This window comes from Polyodon spathula, chromosome 1 (assembly GCF_017654505.1).
Source record: "Polyodon spathula isolate WHYD16114869_AA chromosome 1, ASM1765450v1, whole genome shotgun sequence".
NCBI classification, from domain to species: Eukaryota; Metazoa; Chordata; class Actinopteri; order Acipenseriformes; family Polyodontidae; genus Polyodon; species Polyodon spathula.
The window spans coordinates 4,065,032-4,084,897 of record NC_054534.1 but is presented as its reverse complement, the minus strand read 5'-3'; the positions used below and the strand labels follow the sequence as shown (position 1 = coordinate 4,084,897).

Below are 19,866 nucleotides of genomic sequence, written 5' to 3'. Positions count from 1 at the left end.
ATTCAGGACTTTTCCTGGGTTAAACTGACCTATTTCATGTCAATAAATATCTTCTGCCCCAGGACAGTGATACTTTTCATGTCCCAGTTGAGATCTTAAAGCTGAACATGCTGCCTGTTCATATTACGCCAATTTCTAAAGAAAATATTCCATTCCAAGTAATGACCTTATTAAAACCTCTTATTTTCCTTATTTCCTAAAGAACACACAACAATACATAACATTTTAAAGGCTGTAGAGTAACTTGCAACACAACGTCAGTTATGTACATATTTCAAAACAAGGGTGTCTTTACAAATCTATGCATTTCAGACTGATGTGTGCCTACAGATTGCCATTGACGCTCCACAACATAACTTCCATCGTGTAGATTTTTGAAAAGGAGAGCCAGCCAAGGTTTTCTCACCTTGCATTAACATTAGCTACATTCCTGTTATTGTACTGGAGACTGTTTCAATAAAAGGCTGCAAACCAACAGACTGAAACAACTCTTTGCACGATTTTAATCACATAATTGCAAACTACGTAACAAAGCTGTTCCTGTTTTATATGACGTTTTAATGTTGTCTTCCTTGTAAAATAGATTTTTAATCTCAAATCACTTCCAATTTAAAAAAAAAAAGTGAAATAATAAATAAAAAAAAAAAAAAAAATAAAATCCAGTAATCTTATCCTCTGTCACTGTGGAGAAAGACAGGCATGCCCTATATTAGGTGGCTGATTGCAGGGAACCCCACTCATTCAGGTAATTGCACTGTACATTCTTGCTGTAAACGACAGTGATTTTATATTACACAAAATTATGAAGACAGTGAAAAGGTTTCTTGTACAAATTAAGATAATGTTTAGGATGTTGCACCCATCTCCTGACTGCAGGATTGCTGGAGGCTTGCAGTTACTCTCTTATCAATGTAAGGGAATTATTACAGCATCACCTTTAATTGCTCTACTTCACTTGTATTTGACTAACATTTGCTTTACTTTTCATTATGCACTAATTCACAAATGGTAACCAACAGCAGGTATTCAATCTAAGCAGTGGCAAATCTAAATATCAAGATCAATAAAATAGCTTTGAAAAACAACATTCATACTAGTGCATGTAATTAGGCAAAGCGTTTTTAATTCACTTAGCTCAAACTAGGGCTGTCAGTATTAAGATTGTTGTTTAAATTGGATGAGCGTAGCCTCTGTTAAACTGTGTATTTAGAGGTGTGTTATTGACCACATAGTGAAGGCGATTGCCCAGCCTACAGCTTTTTGTTTTGGCCACCATGCCAAACAAAACGAGGCAGGCAGGCGGCGCTTTAACTGCAGCTTCTTGTCTCTGAGTCGTAGGGGCACTATCCCACCCTGACACCACTTGTGGTAGGATAGCACTGCGGACCCAGATGTTAGGTGGCAGGAACGAGACTCAGATAAAAAGCTGCAGTTAAAGCACTGTTGCACATGTTTATTAAACAAACAAAATACAGTAACAAACAAACGTGGACATAGTGGCCAAAAAAAAGACTAACCGGCTGTAGGCTGAACAATCACCTTCACTACACAGTCAACAACATACCTCAACACCTTTAACACAGGACACACTCAGCCAAGCTCTCTTCACCAAAGTATTTTCTCCTCTTCTATACATGTGACAATACTCCAATTACCACTCAATTACCTAATTGGTTGCAGAGTTCAAGTTATTATTAAAATGTTATAGCTAACTTGAAATATACAACTGTTTAATAGCTGAAAACAAGTAAAAAGGTCTAATTAAGCAAATTATCAGTTCAACTAAGGGTACAGTTAAGTAACTGAGAGCTTGGTTGGAATGAAAACCAACTGACACAGGGGATCCCCAGGACCAAGTTTGAGAAGCCCTGCTCTAGTTCCTTTAAAAGACATTGGGAATGGATATATGCAGCAAGGTCCAAAGCATAGAATATAGTCCCTTAGATATAGAAACACTTGGCAACCAGGGTGCCTACTATCTTGAGAATATTAGACTGTTCTGCTGTCTGTTCAAGGCAGACAGCTGTAAAGTATGAAATGTAGAGAACTGTGTAGTCTTACTGCTTGGTACTTCATTCTCATGCAATGCACGTCTTAATAAGACCAAATAGGCGTTCAAGTAGGTGTAGTGGACTGTTCACACAAACCCCCATCCACTAAAGAGACACCTCCTATTAAAACTACTGTGCATTGTGCTAATGTTACTATTTGTTCCACTCAGCTAGTCGTACCTTCCTTTCTCCTGTGGCTCTTGGGCTTCTTTCCCAGCATCCTTTTCACCTCTTTGGTTTCGTTGTCGGCGCTTGCGGGTGGGTGCTACGTCAGTGACATCATGTAAACTGTCATCAAGTGGGGTGTGGCCACGTTTAACTGTTGAAGCAATCGGAGCAAGTATTAAACCCAGAAATTGAGAAAACTCAAAATTGTAAGGTTTGAACATTGTGCAAAAGTTACAGAAAACCAGTAAGAAACAACTCAGAACGTTCATTTACTGCAACAACTTCAACCTGAACTTTAATAACAAAAAACAACGACCTCATTTCTAGTATATTATCACCTAATAGTGGACCTGGAGAAGGCCATTAGATCACTGGAGCAGAAACGTTTTAGTGTATAATGTTTTAAAATGAGCATATATATATATATAAACAGGCGCTATATTTTGTTCAAACCTCTTTGTACTTATGTCCTGGCAAACACCTGCATTTCATTTTTTAATTCAATTGTTTTACCAGATGGTGTTCTTATAGCCCACTACATCATAAAGAATAATAGCTGAAAATACTTTAAAAACACAATTTAATGATTTCGATAGCTTTCTCCATATATCCTGGTTTATTAATAAACTGAAGCAACAGAGGCAGGCCCTTCCTGTCTATTCCTTTGCAGGACTTTGTTCAAACCTGTTCCTTAATTTTATATTTGACACATAAGAAAATAAAAATAAAAAACGTATGAACCAAGTAGTTCCTAGCAGATCCCAGTGATTGAGCATCAACACCATAACTTCGTAACAATTCCATACCCTCAAAAGTGTCTCCCACTCTGTGTCTTAAGTCTTTATCCACCTAATTTCCAACAGTCAACTCTTCTGCTATGTGCTATGGATGAAGAGCACAGCTACCATGAAGTATGTTGAATCTTCTCTCTTAAAGACAGAAATCAAAAATATTGAGTACATGCTATCTATTGGGGTATAATATACTGGAAAGGAAACTGTTCTGTCCAAAAAAGACTAGGTCTATAAAATCAGCTGCATGTTTTGTATTAGACTGTGACTTAAATTCCTACCACTGTGAAAAGAACTGCATTGGCATAAGAATTATTGGCTTAGTCACTTTGCCATTTTGCTTCCATTAAACAGCATGTGGTCTAGGACCCGGGAACATTCCAAGGTCTCGTCAAGCAGGCCATTTGCCAAGTTAGCTGCAGTCCCTTGGAGCAGCATCCTCTAGAGCTCAGAAGCTTTCTCTGTTTAAAACCTTCCTTTCATAGATGAGCATGCGATGCTTGCACCTGCTTTAAAACTAATAAATCACAATGTGGCACACGTGAACAGACTGACTTTGGAAAATAAATTTTGTATTTTTAATTTATAGCTCATAAACAGGATGAAATGTTGATGGAAATGCTAACAACATAATTAGTTATTTCCCTTCTCCTGGGCCAGTAATAACGATGTTAGCCTATGTGGCAGGGTGAAAGGGCTGTGTGTGTGGGTCGGCAGAGAGGGGGTTCAACTTCTCCCTCTCAAAACACGTGGGAATGTGACTGGAGCTGACAAGTAAATAAGGAAGTAAATGACTAATTAGGCTCCAGCCACGGGTATGCAAAATAGGTGTTCAAGGGTGATCACTGGAATTAGTGTGGAGAATTAATGTCTGTGTTGGTGGGGAAACTTAGTGTTTATATGCTGTCCCATCTGTTTGTTCACATTTCGTGAGTTTTGTAGAACCTGTTGTTTTGGCCCTAGTGCCATTTTGTTTTATTAAATGTGTTTTTGTTAAAGTTTCTACCCTGCAGTAACATATGGGCTAGGAGGCTACCGTGCCACACCCCACAAAACAATGTTATGCTATGTTGTTAAATAGTGGATCCAAGCCTGAGCACATACCAGAAAAAAATTAGGAAAGTTTATGTACATGTATGTTGTGCAAATCAAATTTAAATTGATGTGGCTTGAAATCTTCACACATGGAACATTGATGGCATATTTACCGCAAACATGTTTCTTGAGCTTTTTCAATGTTACTGAAAATCTCATACCCCTAGTTATGGGTGAAGTGGATTGGTAAGGGGAGTCAGTAAGAAAACATTTACCCATTACTTCCATGCCACTGCAGCTTCCATGTCTTAAAGAAAACAGCAACTGGATTATAAGAAAGTTTACTTTACCACTCATTCTCCTGGTGTCAAATTCCTAAACACACAGTGCAACAGGGTGGCTGCAGCCATTGTGCTCGTCAACAAAGGAGAACAATCCATTCTACAGGAAGAAGAGTGCAATCTCGGCTGATTCTGAGATCTAAACACAGGAAAATGTATGTCTTGACCTTCAGTGAAAGCACTTTCCAAACCCACCCCAGCGCCTAAGAATGACCTGTTACAGGGGACTCTTTTTCATTGGTTTCAGTGTGCAAGTGGGTGGCATGACCAATGTGAAACCCAATCCCCCAAGACTTGCACTACATATTTAATACACATTCCTTGCCAAAGACCTCGGCAGCTTTATCGAAGAGCAGGGTGTAAAAAAGGCATCACTGCCGGTTTGATTAGTAGACTGAAAGGAGTCAGTCTGGTTTGTTACTTTGTGGTGTCAAAGGTTGAGGACTAAAGGAAAGTGAGTCTCTTGGCTAAGGACAGGGTTCGGTAGGTTTCTTCAAAGATTAAACTCTTCTCTGCCTTACCTCGCTCCTGCCAAGGGTTCTAGATTCATTTATCAAGTGTACTTTGTTCACTGTTTGTTTTGTGTTTTTCTTTGGCTAAACATATATTAAATCAATCAATACATAAATATATATTTTTTTTAAAAATCACTGTCCAAATAGGTAATCATTAATACTATTTATCATTGAAACTTGTATTAATAAGCTGTGTTGTACATTATTATACTGAAGTTGGGTACATATTCGATTGTATTGTATTGTATTGTATTCGATTTCATTGTAGTCAATGGCAAGGTCACAAAATGAAAAGATTTGCTTCTGAGCAAATTTAACACTAGACCCCTCCTAAAACAAATAAAAAATATTAACGAGGCAGAATGTTCTTGGGTGCCGACCCCACACACAACACAGAAGAATGTTCTTGGGTGCCGACCCCACGCACAACACAGAAGAATGTTCTTGGGTGCCGACCCCACACACAACACAGAAGAATGTTCTTGGGTGCCGACCGCACACACAACACAGAAGAATGTTCTTGGGTGCCGACCCCACACACAACATAGAAGAATGTTCTTGGGTGCAGACCCCACACACACAACACAGAAGAATGTTCTTGGGTGCCGACCCCACACACACAACACAGAAGAATGTTCTTGGGTGCCGACCCCACACACAACACAGAAGAATGTTCTTGGGTGCCGACCCCACACACAACACAGAAGAATGTTCTTGGGTGCTGACCCCACACACAACACAGAAGAATGTTCTTGGGTGCTGACCCCACACACAACACAGAAGGCTATATAAAGTGACATTCCAGATTACACAGATCACTGCCTGCAAACAAAACAAACCAAAACAACAATGCCACGGTTTCCTAAAGCAGGAATCACAGATACATGCATATTTTAATTACCCCTGGGGGTCTCTTATCTCTAACTATCCTTCCTTCCCTTCACACAGGATCACATAAAACTACCTACCTCAGTGATTGACCTTTCAGATTATATTTAAAAACATAAAATGAGGGAGCCCTCAGTGCACGCACACGCACACACACACACACACACACGCACACACACACACAATGTGTATTTCCCCAGTATTGGTATTCTTGATTATAATATTTTAGATTATTGCAATAAGTAGCAAAGCCCCTGCAACTCCTTCCACAATTATTTGGTTTCATTAGGTTTAAAAAATAAATGTTGAGAAGTAAGTCATCTTTTCACATTTATTATCAAAACGTTATTACTAAATGTTTCAATAGCATTAAACTAAGAAAGTACTTGTCTGTAAATCTTGAGATTCCAGACACAGGGGGTATTACTGTGACATACTGAGTCCTATTCACAAACTACTAGTAGACATGTTTACAGTTGCTAGGGATTTGCTTTCCCATACATAATTCCAGTGATTGACTAGAAATGCATGGACGTTGTATAAGCGTAATATTATATTTTTGCAGTCTAACTCAGGATGCTCCTTTCCCCACGATGTACATCAGACATTATGAAGTTCCAGGAGGAGGTGAAAGGAGTGCGTACTGCCATGAAGCTGGCAAGCCTTTCTAAACACAAGCGCACCCATCCGGCTGAGAGCTCTGAAGCAGAGCATGGTGAGTTCATACCTCTGCCAGTCCCATTGGGATCCAAGCTCAAGCAGCATCAGATTTCTTTCATCCTATGTGTACAGCACAGCCTCTCTGAAGTTATAATCTCCCACAGACACTGGTGGGCTATAAGGAATGTCAGAATACTGTTAAATACTACCCAGCGGGTAAACAAGAAACATATATATTTAAAAAAAATTATAAACAACTGGGAATACTGGGAACTTCTTTCCATCTCTTCCAGCCATGAAATTAAACAGATTTATAACCACAGACATAAGAACATAAGAACATAAGAAAGTTTACAAACGACAGGAGGCCATTCGGCCCATCTTGATCGTTTGGTATGGTCATGGTCAACCACCAACAGTAAAAAAATAAATAAATAAAAAAATAAATACATTGTATTATGTGTGAACAGTGACAACATTAACATAATCAGAAGGAATCACATCTATGGATAACCCTGTTTAACCATAAAAACGTGTCTACAATGTCTACAATGTAAAAAGAAAAAAAAAATGCAGACACAACAATAATGACACAGGGAAAAAAAAAACACCAGGTGAAACCAGGAAACCCGAGCCCTTTATTGAGTAGTGAGGGAGGTATGGTCACCAGGGTGGGCTAAGAAACCTAAACTACAATCAGGAGGCAACAACCATGTCCACCAGGCTCGCAACTTCCAATAATGTGCCAGCGTAATGCTTTGTTTTGCAGTTTATGATGGAGAACTAAAATAACTTTTGCTTCCACTGGTAGTGAAAACATAAACGTGATTCTATCTGTTACCTGAACAATCACAGACAACAATTAACAGATCTCTAACGCTAATCCTGTTTCATATGTTAATGAGGTAGGATATATAAACAAAGACAAAACAACCGGTTCACAAGGTCAGAGGAGGGTGAAGAGGGAATCTCACTTGTGCACTTTTGTTTTATCCTGTAAGCAACAGGGACTTGTTCAGCTTCTGGAACATCCTACAAAGCTTGTGTTTTACAGGCTATTCTCTCTCCTTGGTGGTCCATCGGCAGCACTGCAATAGACATGTATTGCCAATTAGCTTTTTGGAATGAATCAATCAATCAATCACTATTTACCTTTTGTTTTCAAAGCCCTACAATTCTGTCGACCATAGTGTGGTCCACCATCAGGTTTTACTGCCCAGTGTTTTTATACAAGACCTGTGGTCAGTGCACTTCATTTATAATACATCTGTCAGCCTTACTTACACATCAGCTGTGTTCTTAAGAATTATTTCTAATAAATGACCAGCACAATGAACTCAAGTAGGTCCAGTGTCTATTTTTAACCTCATTTTATCCCACAGACATAAACTGTCTTTCCTCAAATTAAACTACAGAGCAGAGTATCTGTCATCAGCGTGAAATAAAACCGCCTTGGTGATGCAACCATTGGGAGGTAAAAGGCATTATGAAGGATGGCCACTAATCTTTAAAAATGTTCAGGATATTTATTTTAGCAAACCTAAATAAACAGGCGCCTCTAGATCTCCCAGTTTTCTTCTCATGCTGTTAGTTTTGGATTGAAGTGATCAGTGAAAACTGGTTTCCATCTTGTGTTGACAAAACAATCTGTGAACCGCACAGCCCTCAAAAGAGAGTTGAATGTTTACACAACGTTTGTGATTTGAAAATGAGTAGAAGCAAATTTGTGCAAACTAAAATGAGAAGAAAAAAAAGAAAAAAGAAAAACCCTCAAAACCATTCCTATTGCCCAGGGCTTAACATTTCAAATCTGATATGTATGACGCTCCAATACTCTAATACTATTTACCTACCAATGGAACAATAGGGAATATGCACATATATAATTTGGTTATCTTTACACATAATAAGCTTTGACTTGGGTCAACATGAAACATCCATCTGTGACTGGGAAACATTGCATGGTATTAGATGTACACACTAGTACTGTACCTCCAAAGGACCTGGGTTGGATTGTACAGTAACAAGTTGACGCGTACTTCCACAACAAAGTGAATAATGTCAAGAACACAACTCTAGATATTAATACTGTGGATATAAAAGTCATTCACTGAGAGACCCTAAACAGTTCACCAAGTAATCAACTCACAGTTTGAAAGCATTACCTTCAGTTGTCACTGTATTACTGTGGAGCAAGTAATACAAACACTAAGATGATGTACTACAAATTCCATTTTAACTCAATCATATCCATTAAACTCTGTATTCTGCCATGTAATGCACAGTGACATTATCCTTTCAATCCTGTGCAATAACAAAGCATTGAATCCAGACACTCAAATTCGTTGTAGTTATACTATCTACAGTGATACAATTTCAGAGTAGGGCAGTGAATGATACAGATCAACCCAAAGCTGAAAGGTGATGGAAGCGGTTCCCTATCTCAACTGGGAAAGTCCAGGGAATTGCTTCCCATGTTTTAAGTCAATCTACATGGTCTAGTGCTAAATTGTTTAATTTCTTTTATTATCAGTTCCCTCACCCTGGAGAAAGAAAACAAGAAAAGCGCAAGATTTAATTCCAAACTCCCTCTCACAGTCCCAAAACCTGCCCAAGATCACGTAATTTAATTCACACCAAAAACAAAACCGTGTTTGTCTTGCTACCTGAGAAAACCTAAAGAAAGCACGTGTGGATTACTTTGCTTCCACTGTGGATTCACTAGGGATAGGCATAAATCATTGTGGTGCAGGCCCTGTTGAGACCATTGTGCATGAGTTTCTAACAGAGGAAAAAAGAAACATATATTGCATTTAAAAATGAAACAAGAATTACCTTGACAAAAAAAGCATGCTGAATAGTAACATTTGATTGAATCTTGGTAAACAGTGTCCTAAGGGCTTTATTGCCAAACCAGAAATGAAACTGTGGCAACAGCACGATTTTGAGTCCTTAAATTAACCTTATGGACTGCTTTTTACTAGTTTTGCAAAAGTATTAGTTTTATTTTCTCTTCATAAAAAAAAAAAAACCATTAAAAATGTTGTGTCATTTAATGTGTACAATAGTTTTATTTCTCTCAATGGGGACCAATCTCATTCAGTTCTGCTGCAGTGCACCCTTTAAATCACAGAAGCAGCTACAGGGTGATAAAGCAAAATTTTGTGTGTGTGTGTGTGTGTGTGTGTGTGTGTGTGTGTGTGTGTGTGTGTGTGTGTGTGTGTGTGTGAGAGAGAGAGACAGAGAGAGAGAGAGAGAGAGAGAGAGAGAGAGAGAGAGAGATTGTGATATCAGGGTCTACAGGTCTACAGTGACAAAAATGTTTTTACAATGAAAAAAACCATGAAATGCATTTTTAATTGTTTTTTTACCAATGTCATCTAATGTGGATTAAATTCTCATTTATTTTACATACAAACCCAGCACATACAAGCATGCATATGGCCAAGGTGAATAAAAGCTGGAGAACTGATCCTGATTTTTTGTTCATACTGAAACTAATTATTTTTATTTAAAGTGAAATCCAATACTTGCAATGATCCCAGATGCATGTTACTGTATACAAAGCCCCAAATCAGCAACTGGTTTTCCATACAACTGGCATCTATCATTGTCTCAGTCTCCCTGCTTTATATTACAGATCTGTTTTATTTCTGTGCCTACATTCCACAGGCAACCTTGACCCCAATATCCTAAGATAAGTATAGCCTTGACAGCAAAGTAACAGCTTTCGGCCAGATAGCAGCTTTAATAAATGACAGTACGCTGTACAGAACTGCGTCCTACTATAGGGAAGCGAATGAACAGTTTTGTAGAGATTTTCTAAGGAGACTGCTTTGGGTTCTTCTAGCTGTAATTCTGACCAGTAGTTCTGAACCCTACTTGGCCTGCTGCTTGGGAAGAGCATGGAAGCAGCTCTTTGCTCCGCCTGTCCTGGGAAACACCACTCGCGGCCTCCTATTATTTCGAAGTATGTTCCGTGATAAGACCCATCTTCAAATCTTTTCATATCAGAAGTGGTTTTAAAAGTGGTTTAATGTCTAACGTTTAAGAAATTACTGGATCGTGAAATAATTCTTCCTTTCCTTCACATAGAAAACATTCACCTAGTCTTCCTTGGCATTTTCACCACATGCAGCAGTGGGGATTGTGACTCACTTTAGCAGTTACAAAACAGCATTAAAACACTGGAAACCTGTGAGAGTTGCTTCTTCTGCAGACAATCAATCATAGCCCACTAGTGTACCCCAGGAGTAAGACGCAAAGCCTTTTCCAAAGCTCGGGCAATGAATAGAGTGATTTAATGCTCACTTTATTTACTTTTCTTTTTTTTTTAATTATTGAAATGGAGTCTGTGTGAAAATAAACCAACCAAGCCACCCTTATTATGCAAAAACATCCCCAACTTCTGAACATTGTAACTAAGCTTAAAATAAACTGCTGCTGGGGTACTGAGAGGCAAAGCTAAAGCAAGCACAAACAGGCAATTTATTAAAGTGCAGGAACATTTAAAAAAAAAACTGATACAGTAGCCACTGGCTGCAGTGTTCTTACAGCTGAAGTGTTCTCTAAGACAGAGTTAGCTTCCAGAACACAATATGAATCAATCAATAAATAAATACATATGTATTACTTGTCATGATGCACATGCATCAACATATGAAATGAACTGAATAAGTAAAAGCAAAACAATATGCAAATGTATGTTAATAACTATAATAACAAAGTAAAAGACAAACTAATGTTAATAAAACTAAAGCAAAACAGCACAGTCAAAAAGCTTACATAAGTATGTACTATGAAATTAGCTGGTGGATGTGTATGGTCTGTCACAATGGCAGAGGCAAAAATAATGGACTTACTTAGGGCTAATAAACTAACTGTCAATCTAAATTAACACAGCACGCCTACAGATGTTACAAAATGCAGCAGCAATATACAAGACATGCACATTATTTAACAGAATGGAGAAGCAACTCATCAGAACGGGTAACACCAAATTGCTCTGCGACTTGTGTCTGATTCAATTTTTTTTTTTAAGAGCTCAAACAATTTCCAAGTTTGTGCAGCAAGAGAAACAGCGGCACATTTTGTAGCGATGAGGTGCGCTTGTGGAAATCGGAATGCAAAACAATTCAATAATATGACGGCCGTTCTGGAAAGATTTAATAAACCAAATCAGTGTCACTCAAGACACTCTCACTTTTTTTACAAAACAGTGCTGTATCCGTTGTGAGCTAATCACTAATGGGGCCAAGGTGGTGTTCTTTTAAGCAAAGTTCCTGTTTCTTTAGCCAAAGCATTTACAATGGGAAAAATCTTTTTCACCACAAGGGTGTTCCCTTAGGCGAAGTATTCTCTTAGGAGGTGTTTCTATGCGCGGAGACGACTGTATTACTCTTTCACAGATACAGTAAACAGGAGGTGCTGTCAGGGCCTCTACCAATTACACAGGGGTGTCACAAAGCTCTAATTATAGTATTGTTTTCTTTCCTCCCTGCTTGTTCCATTCAGCTTCCAAGTACTGAAAATGAACATGCACAGAATGCAACAATGTTTAAAAAGCATGTTTGAAGAGGGGTCTGTTGCCTTCAGTATATGCCCAATTACTTTAAGGATAAAATTCTAATTATACAGCATTATGTTTTATCTTATTCTAGGTTTTACTATGGGCTGATCTCACGTCTCAGTTTAAACTAATTGTCATTTTTGTATTCAGATCTTGCATTTTGCAAACATAAAAAGAGGGTGATGCATAGTTGCTTAAATTTCAGCTCTATGTCATAAAACATGCATTTAAACCGCAGTGCCTGAGCAAAGTGACGGGTTATGTTGGAACTCTGCTGAAGAATCAATATTGAATCTGTTGATTAAAGCGTGAGTCCATTTAAATCAGGAGTTGCATTTTATTCATTCAAGTCATTGCAATAAATTAAGCTTTTGTAACCCTGTGGCCAATAAAGCAATCTGTGGTAACGTATAGCACTTTGTGACCAATCACACGAGTTTCAGTAGAAAAAACAAAACCAAATGAAACTAAGCAACATGGCATGGGATGGCCTCTCTGGATAAAATAATAGGGAAGAACATCTGGCCCATTTACAGTCATATGAAGGAACAACTCATTTACCTGACAAATACTTCAATAAGGGAACTTGCTAACCATTTCTTAACACATGGTAACTTTTTTCACTTCATTTCTATCTCAGCCTAATGACTTTAAAGAATAAGAATGGGTAAATTCATAATTCAGCAGGGGGTAAACTGCAAGCAGACACACAGACTGCTCAGTCTTATTTTAAGACACAGAACCCCATATTTTGCAGGTTTAACCTCTGACCAACATTTATACTTAAGTTCAGCTGACCATCTGGAACAAACGCCATCCCAACATTTTTATTTTACATAACTGTAATAATACCATTTATATACTTTGTTAGATTAGCATAAATAACTTACTGGAGGTGAAAATAGAAACCAGAACGGGTTGCAAACTATGCAGATAGCAAACACCAGGGTAGGTTTGTTAAGTATCCTGCTGGGTCCTGAGCTATGTGTTATGATCTCCTGTGACAAGATCACACAATAAGACTGTCTTCAATTTGCAGAATAAAGTACTAGTTAACCTACAACAAAATACAATCATGGGATTCCTTGACTATTCTAAATATAAAACTACTCAATGTAGCATCTTGAGACACTTAAAAAGATTATAAAAGAAATACTTGCCACCTCTGGCTAGAGGAGTATAACCACAGGATTTAAAGACTCCAAATAGTTTAGGACACAAAAAAACACTTTCATAAATCAAAAAGGACCATTTGTCAAATGTATAGGATAAAGGTAAATTGCTAGAAATATTCCTTTAGATGTACTATGATTTAAAGAAGACCTCTTCTGTTAGTGAAATGGGGTTTACAATTGATATATAGTGTGGGTATCTGCTGAGAATGTCTGTCTGTATCCTTAACATCCTGAAAATGTGCAGCTTGTCCAAAATCCAACCAAGCAATTAAACCATGACGCATCGACAACCAAACAGAAAGACAGCACTCAATACAGGAGCAACACATTGTTACCTGTCAACCAGTCAGCTGCAGAAAGAGCTCATTAGAAATGGCCAAAAACCACAGAAACAGAATAAATAAATATTTGTGCTCAACAAAACAAAAAATATATCTTTCTTTTTTGGGGGGGCTGGGGGTGAATCATACCAAAAATTGATTTTCATAAGTCTAGCAGCTGGAAGTTGAAAGGTTAAGATACAGGCGCATGTTAGTATGTCTGCATGTGTCTGTATAGCTGTGCATGTGGCTTCTTGGGAGAAACTAAAACATATCCTTAAGGCAAACGTCCGCTCCAAGTATCATGGGAACTTTAATACAGACAAAACAGATACGGCCTTGGTGTTATACCTCCCCCTCTCAAGAGCAGCATCTCTAAGAGAAGCACATCCCTCTGCACCAAGCTAGCCTACTGGTAGACACATCACATCCAGGGTATCATCAAGCCAGCCTACTGGTAAACACAGCACATCCAGGGTATCATCAAGCCAGCCTACTGGTAAACACAGCACATCCAGGGCATCATCAAGCCAGCCTACTGGTAAACACAGCACATCCAGGGCATCATCAAGCCAGCCTACTGGTAAACACAGCACATCCAGGGCATCATCAAGCCAGCCTACTGGTAAACACAGCACATCCAGGGCATCATCAAGCCAGCCTACTGGTAAACACAGCACATCCAGGGCATCATCAAGCCAGCCTACTGGTAAACACAGCACATCCAGGGTATCATCAAGCCAGACTCAAACCCTGAATACACTGTGGTGTTTCTCACCCAGCTATGTAAACAGCAAGAGACACAATGTGTACCTGCATGCCATTGGTAATATAATAGCTACTGTAGCAACATTGTTGCAATTAAAAAAAAAAGAAGCTATTTTAAATTGAACAATAAGTTGCTATTGAAAGACTCATTTGCTGCAGTTAGAAATGCAGTTGGAACAGTTAGATCACAAGCACCCAGCTAGCAGCAGAAACAGTGCTTCTGTTCACGTCAAGTTTAGTATAGGACATTCAATTACTCTATATGGTTATATAATGTATTCATATATTACGGATATGTTCCTTATGTTGCAATAAAGGTATTTTAATATCAGTTGGAACAGAATGCTGGCTACCTATAATACGTGGCTGATTAAACAACTATACTCTCTTTCATAGATACAAATATTGCAACATTTTTGTGTTGTCACTATTCCTTCCAAGCTCAGTTAAATTAAAAGGAAACAATACAAGATTTTATTTACACGAGTTGCTTTTCACTGTTTACGAAGCATTTAGATTCTGTCTTGGATTTTGCCCCAATAGCCGTCCCTCCCTCCCCAAAGTAAACTGCTGTTTGTACTTTTTTCCCAGTAATACATAGAGTGTTCATAAGGATCTCATTAATTCTGGTTTGGCACTGCTGTGGTCCACCCTTGCACAGATATATATCTGGCCACAATTTTCCCTGGAAAAGACAAAGCCCCTTTATCTTACCTCTGGCTGACGTTGAAGGTCTGGGATTCTCATTCTCTTTGCTTTCTTCATCTGTGCTTCCCTCATAATCTTGCTCTGCTGGCGCTTTGCTCTCAACAGGAGATGTGTCACCTCTAAAAGAAGGTAACGAATTGCACAGCTGTCAACAACCTACTGCACTCTGTGGATCGCCGACACAGACAGCAGACTCTAAGCTAGTGTGCAGTTAAAGTATTGTTTAAGACACTGTTTAATAATATATTACAGTGTGATTACTTGTGATTATATCCCAGGAAACGTTTCTGCTTATCCAGTTGTTTGTTTTATTGTCTTGGAAGACAGAACCCCAATTGGGGACCATATTAAATCAGCAAAGTGCCATAACACATGGTGGGTATGTGCCCATCCTCATTTGAGGACATACTTCAGTACTCCATGAACATTCACGGTTTATCCTCTATGTATCAACTACTTGGGCAAATGGTTTGACAGGGCTGCTAACAACAACTGGGAGGAAGAAACTTTGACCCAGTGTAGGCTTTTATATATATATATATATATATATATATATATATATATATATATATATATATATATATATATATATATATATATATATATATATATATATTAATAAAAGCATGTTGTTTTACATTTTCAGCGTTAGTCTTTTAGGAATCATGCTCTATCTCCACTCATAAGGAATATGACTATATTTTGTCTTTGCTAAAAATAGGAACCTCATCCCAGTCTCAGAAGAAAGGTTACTTGATAACACTGGTCAGCCAATAGTGTCATCCGGGACTTCTACAACCCCCTGGTCACAGAGGCACAGAAACATGAGTTGGGAGCTTCCATGTATTTTGGCTGGGGGTCCTCTGCCTTGCTGCTGCTGGGGGGCGCTCTGCCGTGCTGTTCCTGCCCAAGGAAGAATGTGAACTACTCTGTCCGCTACACGGCTGCTAGTTCTCATCCTCGCACGGTAGTCCCAAGCAAAAATTATGTGTGAATTCGGATTTCTAGGAACTGGGAGGACCCCAACATTCCCAACACACTGGAAACACCCCAAACACCCAACTCCAATGCAGGACATTTAAAGAGATGTTTATTTATTGCGTCGTTTAGCTTGGAGAAGGACATGACTCCTGCATGTCATCAAAATACAAAATTCAGGATGTTAATATCACTGCCCAATACTGTACAGAACTTTTCTGACTGGAGGCTTTTATTTTAAGTTTAATAGTGTTGTAAAAATATGCCATTAGAATGCTTACTCTTCGAATAACAAAACCAACCCCACTCACATGTATCACAACTGTGTTTATTTGAAATAACATAGAGAGATCTGAAGCCTTTTTTTAATCATTGACTTTTGTCTAAAACATTCTTCTACAAAAGGAAAAGTACTGCCATTGCTATCAATGCAACAGGACCAAGGACAAAGAAAAATAAATTAAGACTCATTTAAAGAGAATTATATATGCACTGCACAGTGCCAGTGGGATTTTCATTGGGGTTTTTATGTTCCTGTCAAATGTTTTATAGTTTGTCCTGCATTTTGATCATCTTTCTTGGAAACTAGAGCAATAAATGAGACATCTCCTTAGAAATAGCAGATGTTCCATAATGGCTGAACGAGTTTCACTTGACGTCATGTGCAGTAAGTAGGGCCCTCAGTCAGAAATTATACTGCTTTCACACTAATGCCAGACAATCTGATCTCCCCAACGTTATGTTTTAACCTGCAATTGTCAATATTAGTAAGTGAAATGTACTGTATAAGTAATTAGTGAACAGAATTACCTGTGCTGCAGTTCCGACTCCACCTCTTCTTGTGCTTGTTTCAACTTCTCCTGCAAATTTCTTATCTTGGCCTTTTTCTCATTGAGGACCAGGGCAAAGCGAGTGTACAGATCCTGCTCCAGAACCTCCTTGGCCTGGACGTATTTCTTCAACCTGAAGACAGACAGCAGACAGTATAGAAGCAGGCAAGGTGAAAGCTGTTTGAATGATGCTATGAAAGGTGATATACAACTAGAAATGTGAACAAAAAACAAATAACAACAACAATGAACCCTTGTATGCCAAAAAACGTGGCAGTGAAATCATTCATTGTAAGTGGACAGCACTGGCAATATAATAGAACTAAGAACAGTATGAAGTCAGTAGCTCAGATGGTGTCTGAGATGTGAGGTTCAGCAGTAAAACCTGAAAAATGTAATTAAAAAAATCATCCACTGTTGGTGCTCCCAAAGACAATGAAAGTGCATTCCTTTTGAACCTCTTTTCCTGGAAATCCGATGATGTACTGAATTGATCTGAAGAGTTATATATTTCAGGCTCCTCCCTCCCCAATGCCTTGTTTCTCCAAAAGAGTTCAACAGTTCCCATAACCAGCAGTGTTTAGGGTCTCACTGTTCAATTCTGAAGGAATTACAATATCATAATCACAGGTTTTTCAGTTCTGATAGCCTATCGGAAAACAGAATCAGTATGCATAACAAGATCCCCTCCTGCCCTTTTTTCTGTATTCAGAGTGAAAACACATGAATGACAGGATCACACACTGAATGCGGCCTTAGTTCCTGAAGCAGACTTACACCCCAGGTAACTACAGTTTATACATCGATAGTAAGGTGTCTCTAATTGCATCAATAGTGAAATGATGTTTACTATAACAACAGTCACCCTACATACAAAATATTAACTTACAATATTAATTCAAAAAAATGTATATTGGAACCAAGCCAACAACTACTATTAAACATAAAAAAGTGATGATGTATTTTTTTACTTTACAATTAAGCCTAGTTTCTATGCACATAGTGATATTGGAATATTGACAACCCTTAACTATGCCTGGTTGCTTTCTCATATGTAGTTTATTATGTACAGTGTCAGAGGGGGATATAATAATGACTTTATCCAAAAACAAAGATTTCAAGAGTTATGACCAAATTTTTTCAAGACAAAGGCGAGCTGCAATTTTACTTTCAATTTTAACTGAGAACCAATTACCTTCTACCGCTGTCCCTTATTGTCTGCTGACTTTGCAAAATAAAAGCAGCTGCTTATCTCCCCGACTGACTCTGGGGTCTATTAAATTGATCTATGTGGCGGACTTAAAACCTGCTGTCATATAAAACACTAAATAGGACTGGGAATACATACATGCATTGTTAAAATGCTCGATTTTCAAAACCGTGGTACACAAATATGAAATATTTAGATCAATTGAATAGACCCCAAAAATAAGAAAAGGATAAGCAATCTCAAGTCACATCAGCTCTTATAGACTTCCCATTCTCCGGATCTGATCTGAAAGGCCAGGCATGCCTTATCCTCCTGTCTGAATCAAGACACAGTCCTGCAGCAGATACTGGAGAGGACAGATTATGAAAAACGGCCCCTTTAAACCTGCTGCAATTGGGAGTGTTTTGCTTTCTTGAGAGGGAATTTTTGATACCAGCACAAATCATGATGTAACTGTTGATCCAGACAACTGCATGCAGCTGGGGCAAACTGGAAAAAATATGGCCACAACTAAGGATGCCATAAAAACACTTACAATGCGAGTGCTGTACCGCTATGCTAAATTGATGGCACTTAAAACAGGTTGAGATCAAGCAAACAGTGCAGCAGAATTTCAGGCACAGCCCAGGTTCTTTTTTATTTTATAGCAGTGACATATATTTCAGGCCAACCCACGTCACCCTTTAAAAAACACCATGCTACCAAATGAGTTCACTGCATTACATCATTTTATCCAGCTCTTCTGTTTTGGTTTTCTTCTTTCTTTAAAGCATTGAACACAGGGCCATTGTATTCTATAGTGCTCCCAAATTAGGACAGTTTAGTATGCAAGTTTTAACCAATGGAACTAAAATGTAAAGGGATGAAAGTCATGAAACAAAACTAAGGCAAGTCAATTACAATCACCTACAATACAGTTAATACCAATGTGGGATATTTGTTTTTTCAACATAAATCACCATTAATGGAACAGCATTCAGTGAACACCCCAGCCAGTTATTCTGCATTGGTTGGAAATGAATAACATTTGGGATAGGAGGCTGGATTTATGGGATGTCTTGCTTTTTAAAATCTGTTGCTTAGTTTTTGAAGTGAGGATGATAATCTATTCAGAGATAACAAGATATTTAGTATACAAGGGGTCTGAGTGGGGTTAAATGGGTAACATTTTGGGAAATGACTGCACTTGTGATGTCACATTATCCTTCAAATATTTTGTTTGTATTTAGAGAGGAATTTTTTCAGTAATACCACGATATTTAGTGAGAAAAAGAGTCTCAGTGGGGTAGAAGGGGGCTTTTTAAACATGCGCCCCACTTCACACAGCTATAAAAGCTCCAAGCACCTGGGTGTTTAAAAATGCTAATTTTGGGGAATGCAAAGTCAGCACGTTCTGCATCCTATTTTCCACCTCAATAGAACTCCACTTACTCTTCAGTAACGTAGTCTCGTTCTCGTCCCAGCCTCTCGTTCTCTCCCAGCAGGTGTTCATTCCTGGCCTGTAGCTCGCTGCTGCGGTCGAGTCCGTGGTTAATCAGCTCTTTAATGACTTCAATGGGCTTTGAGATGGTATGCAGCTCAGCGGATCCAAGTTTGAACTACATGGGAGACAAAAACTGAGTTACTGTATGCTGCGGCACCTGGGTAAGAGAGCATGCTTAGTACAAGATTTGGGGTTCTCATACACTGCGACATAACAATGCCCACAATATACTTTATGTTATTCACGTTCCTATTAAAGGTTATCAGGGAAGAGACGTTATCTACATTTTTACCTGTTAAATATGGTTGTTGTTGTTGTTGTTGTTGTGTGTAGTTGTTTTGTTGTTGTTGTTGTTGTTGTTGTTGTTGTTGTTGTT

At 38.5% G+C, this 19,866-nt stretch overlaps 1 protein-coding gene across 3 annotated transcripts in view; it reads right to left on the bottom strand.

Annotated features, from left to right (window-relative positions):
* The window catches only part of xrcc4 (X-ray repair complementing defective repair in Chinese hamster cells 4), a 136,271-nt gene that overhangs the window by 40,417 nt on the left and 75,988 nt on the right, over positions 1-19,866 (bottom strand). For 2 of the 3 annotated variants that reach the window (XM_041244748.1, XM_041244761.1), the window contains 4 exons: positions 19,439-19,605; positions 16,778-16,930; positions 14,996-15,108; positions 2,232-2,370 (listed from right to left, as the gene is read on the bottom strand). In XM_041244748.1, the coding sequence (XP_041100682.1) occupies positions 2,232-2,370; positions 14,996-15,108; positions 16,778-16,930; positions 19,439-19,605 (572 nt within the window). Of the gene's footprint in view, positions 1-2,231; positions 2,371-3,025; positions 3,149-14,995; positions 15,109-16,777; positions 16,931-19,438; positions 19,606-19,866 lie in introns of those variants that run through there. The other variant, XR_005949912.1, reaches the window with a different exon arrangement.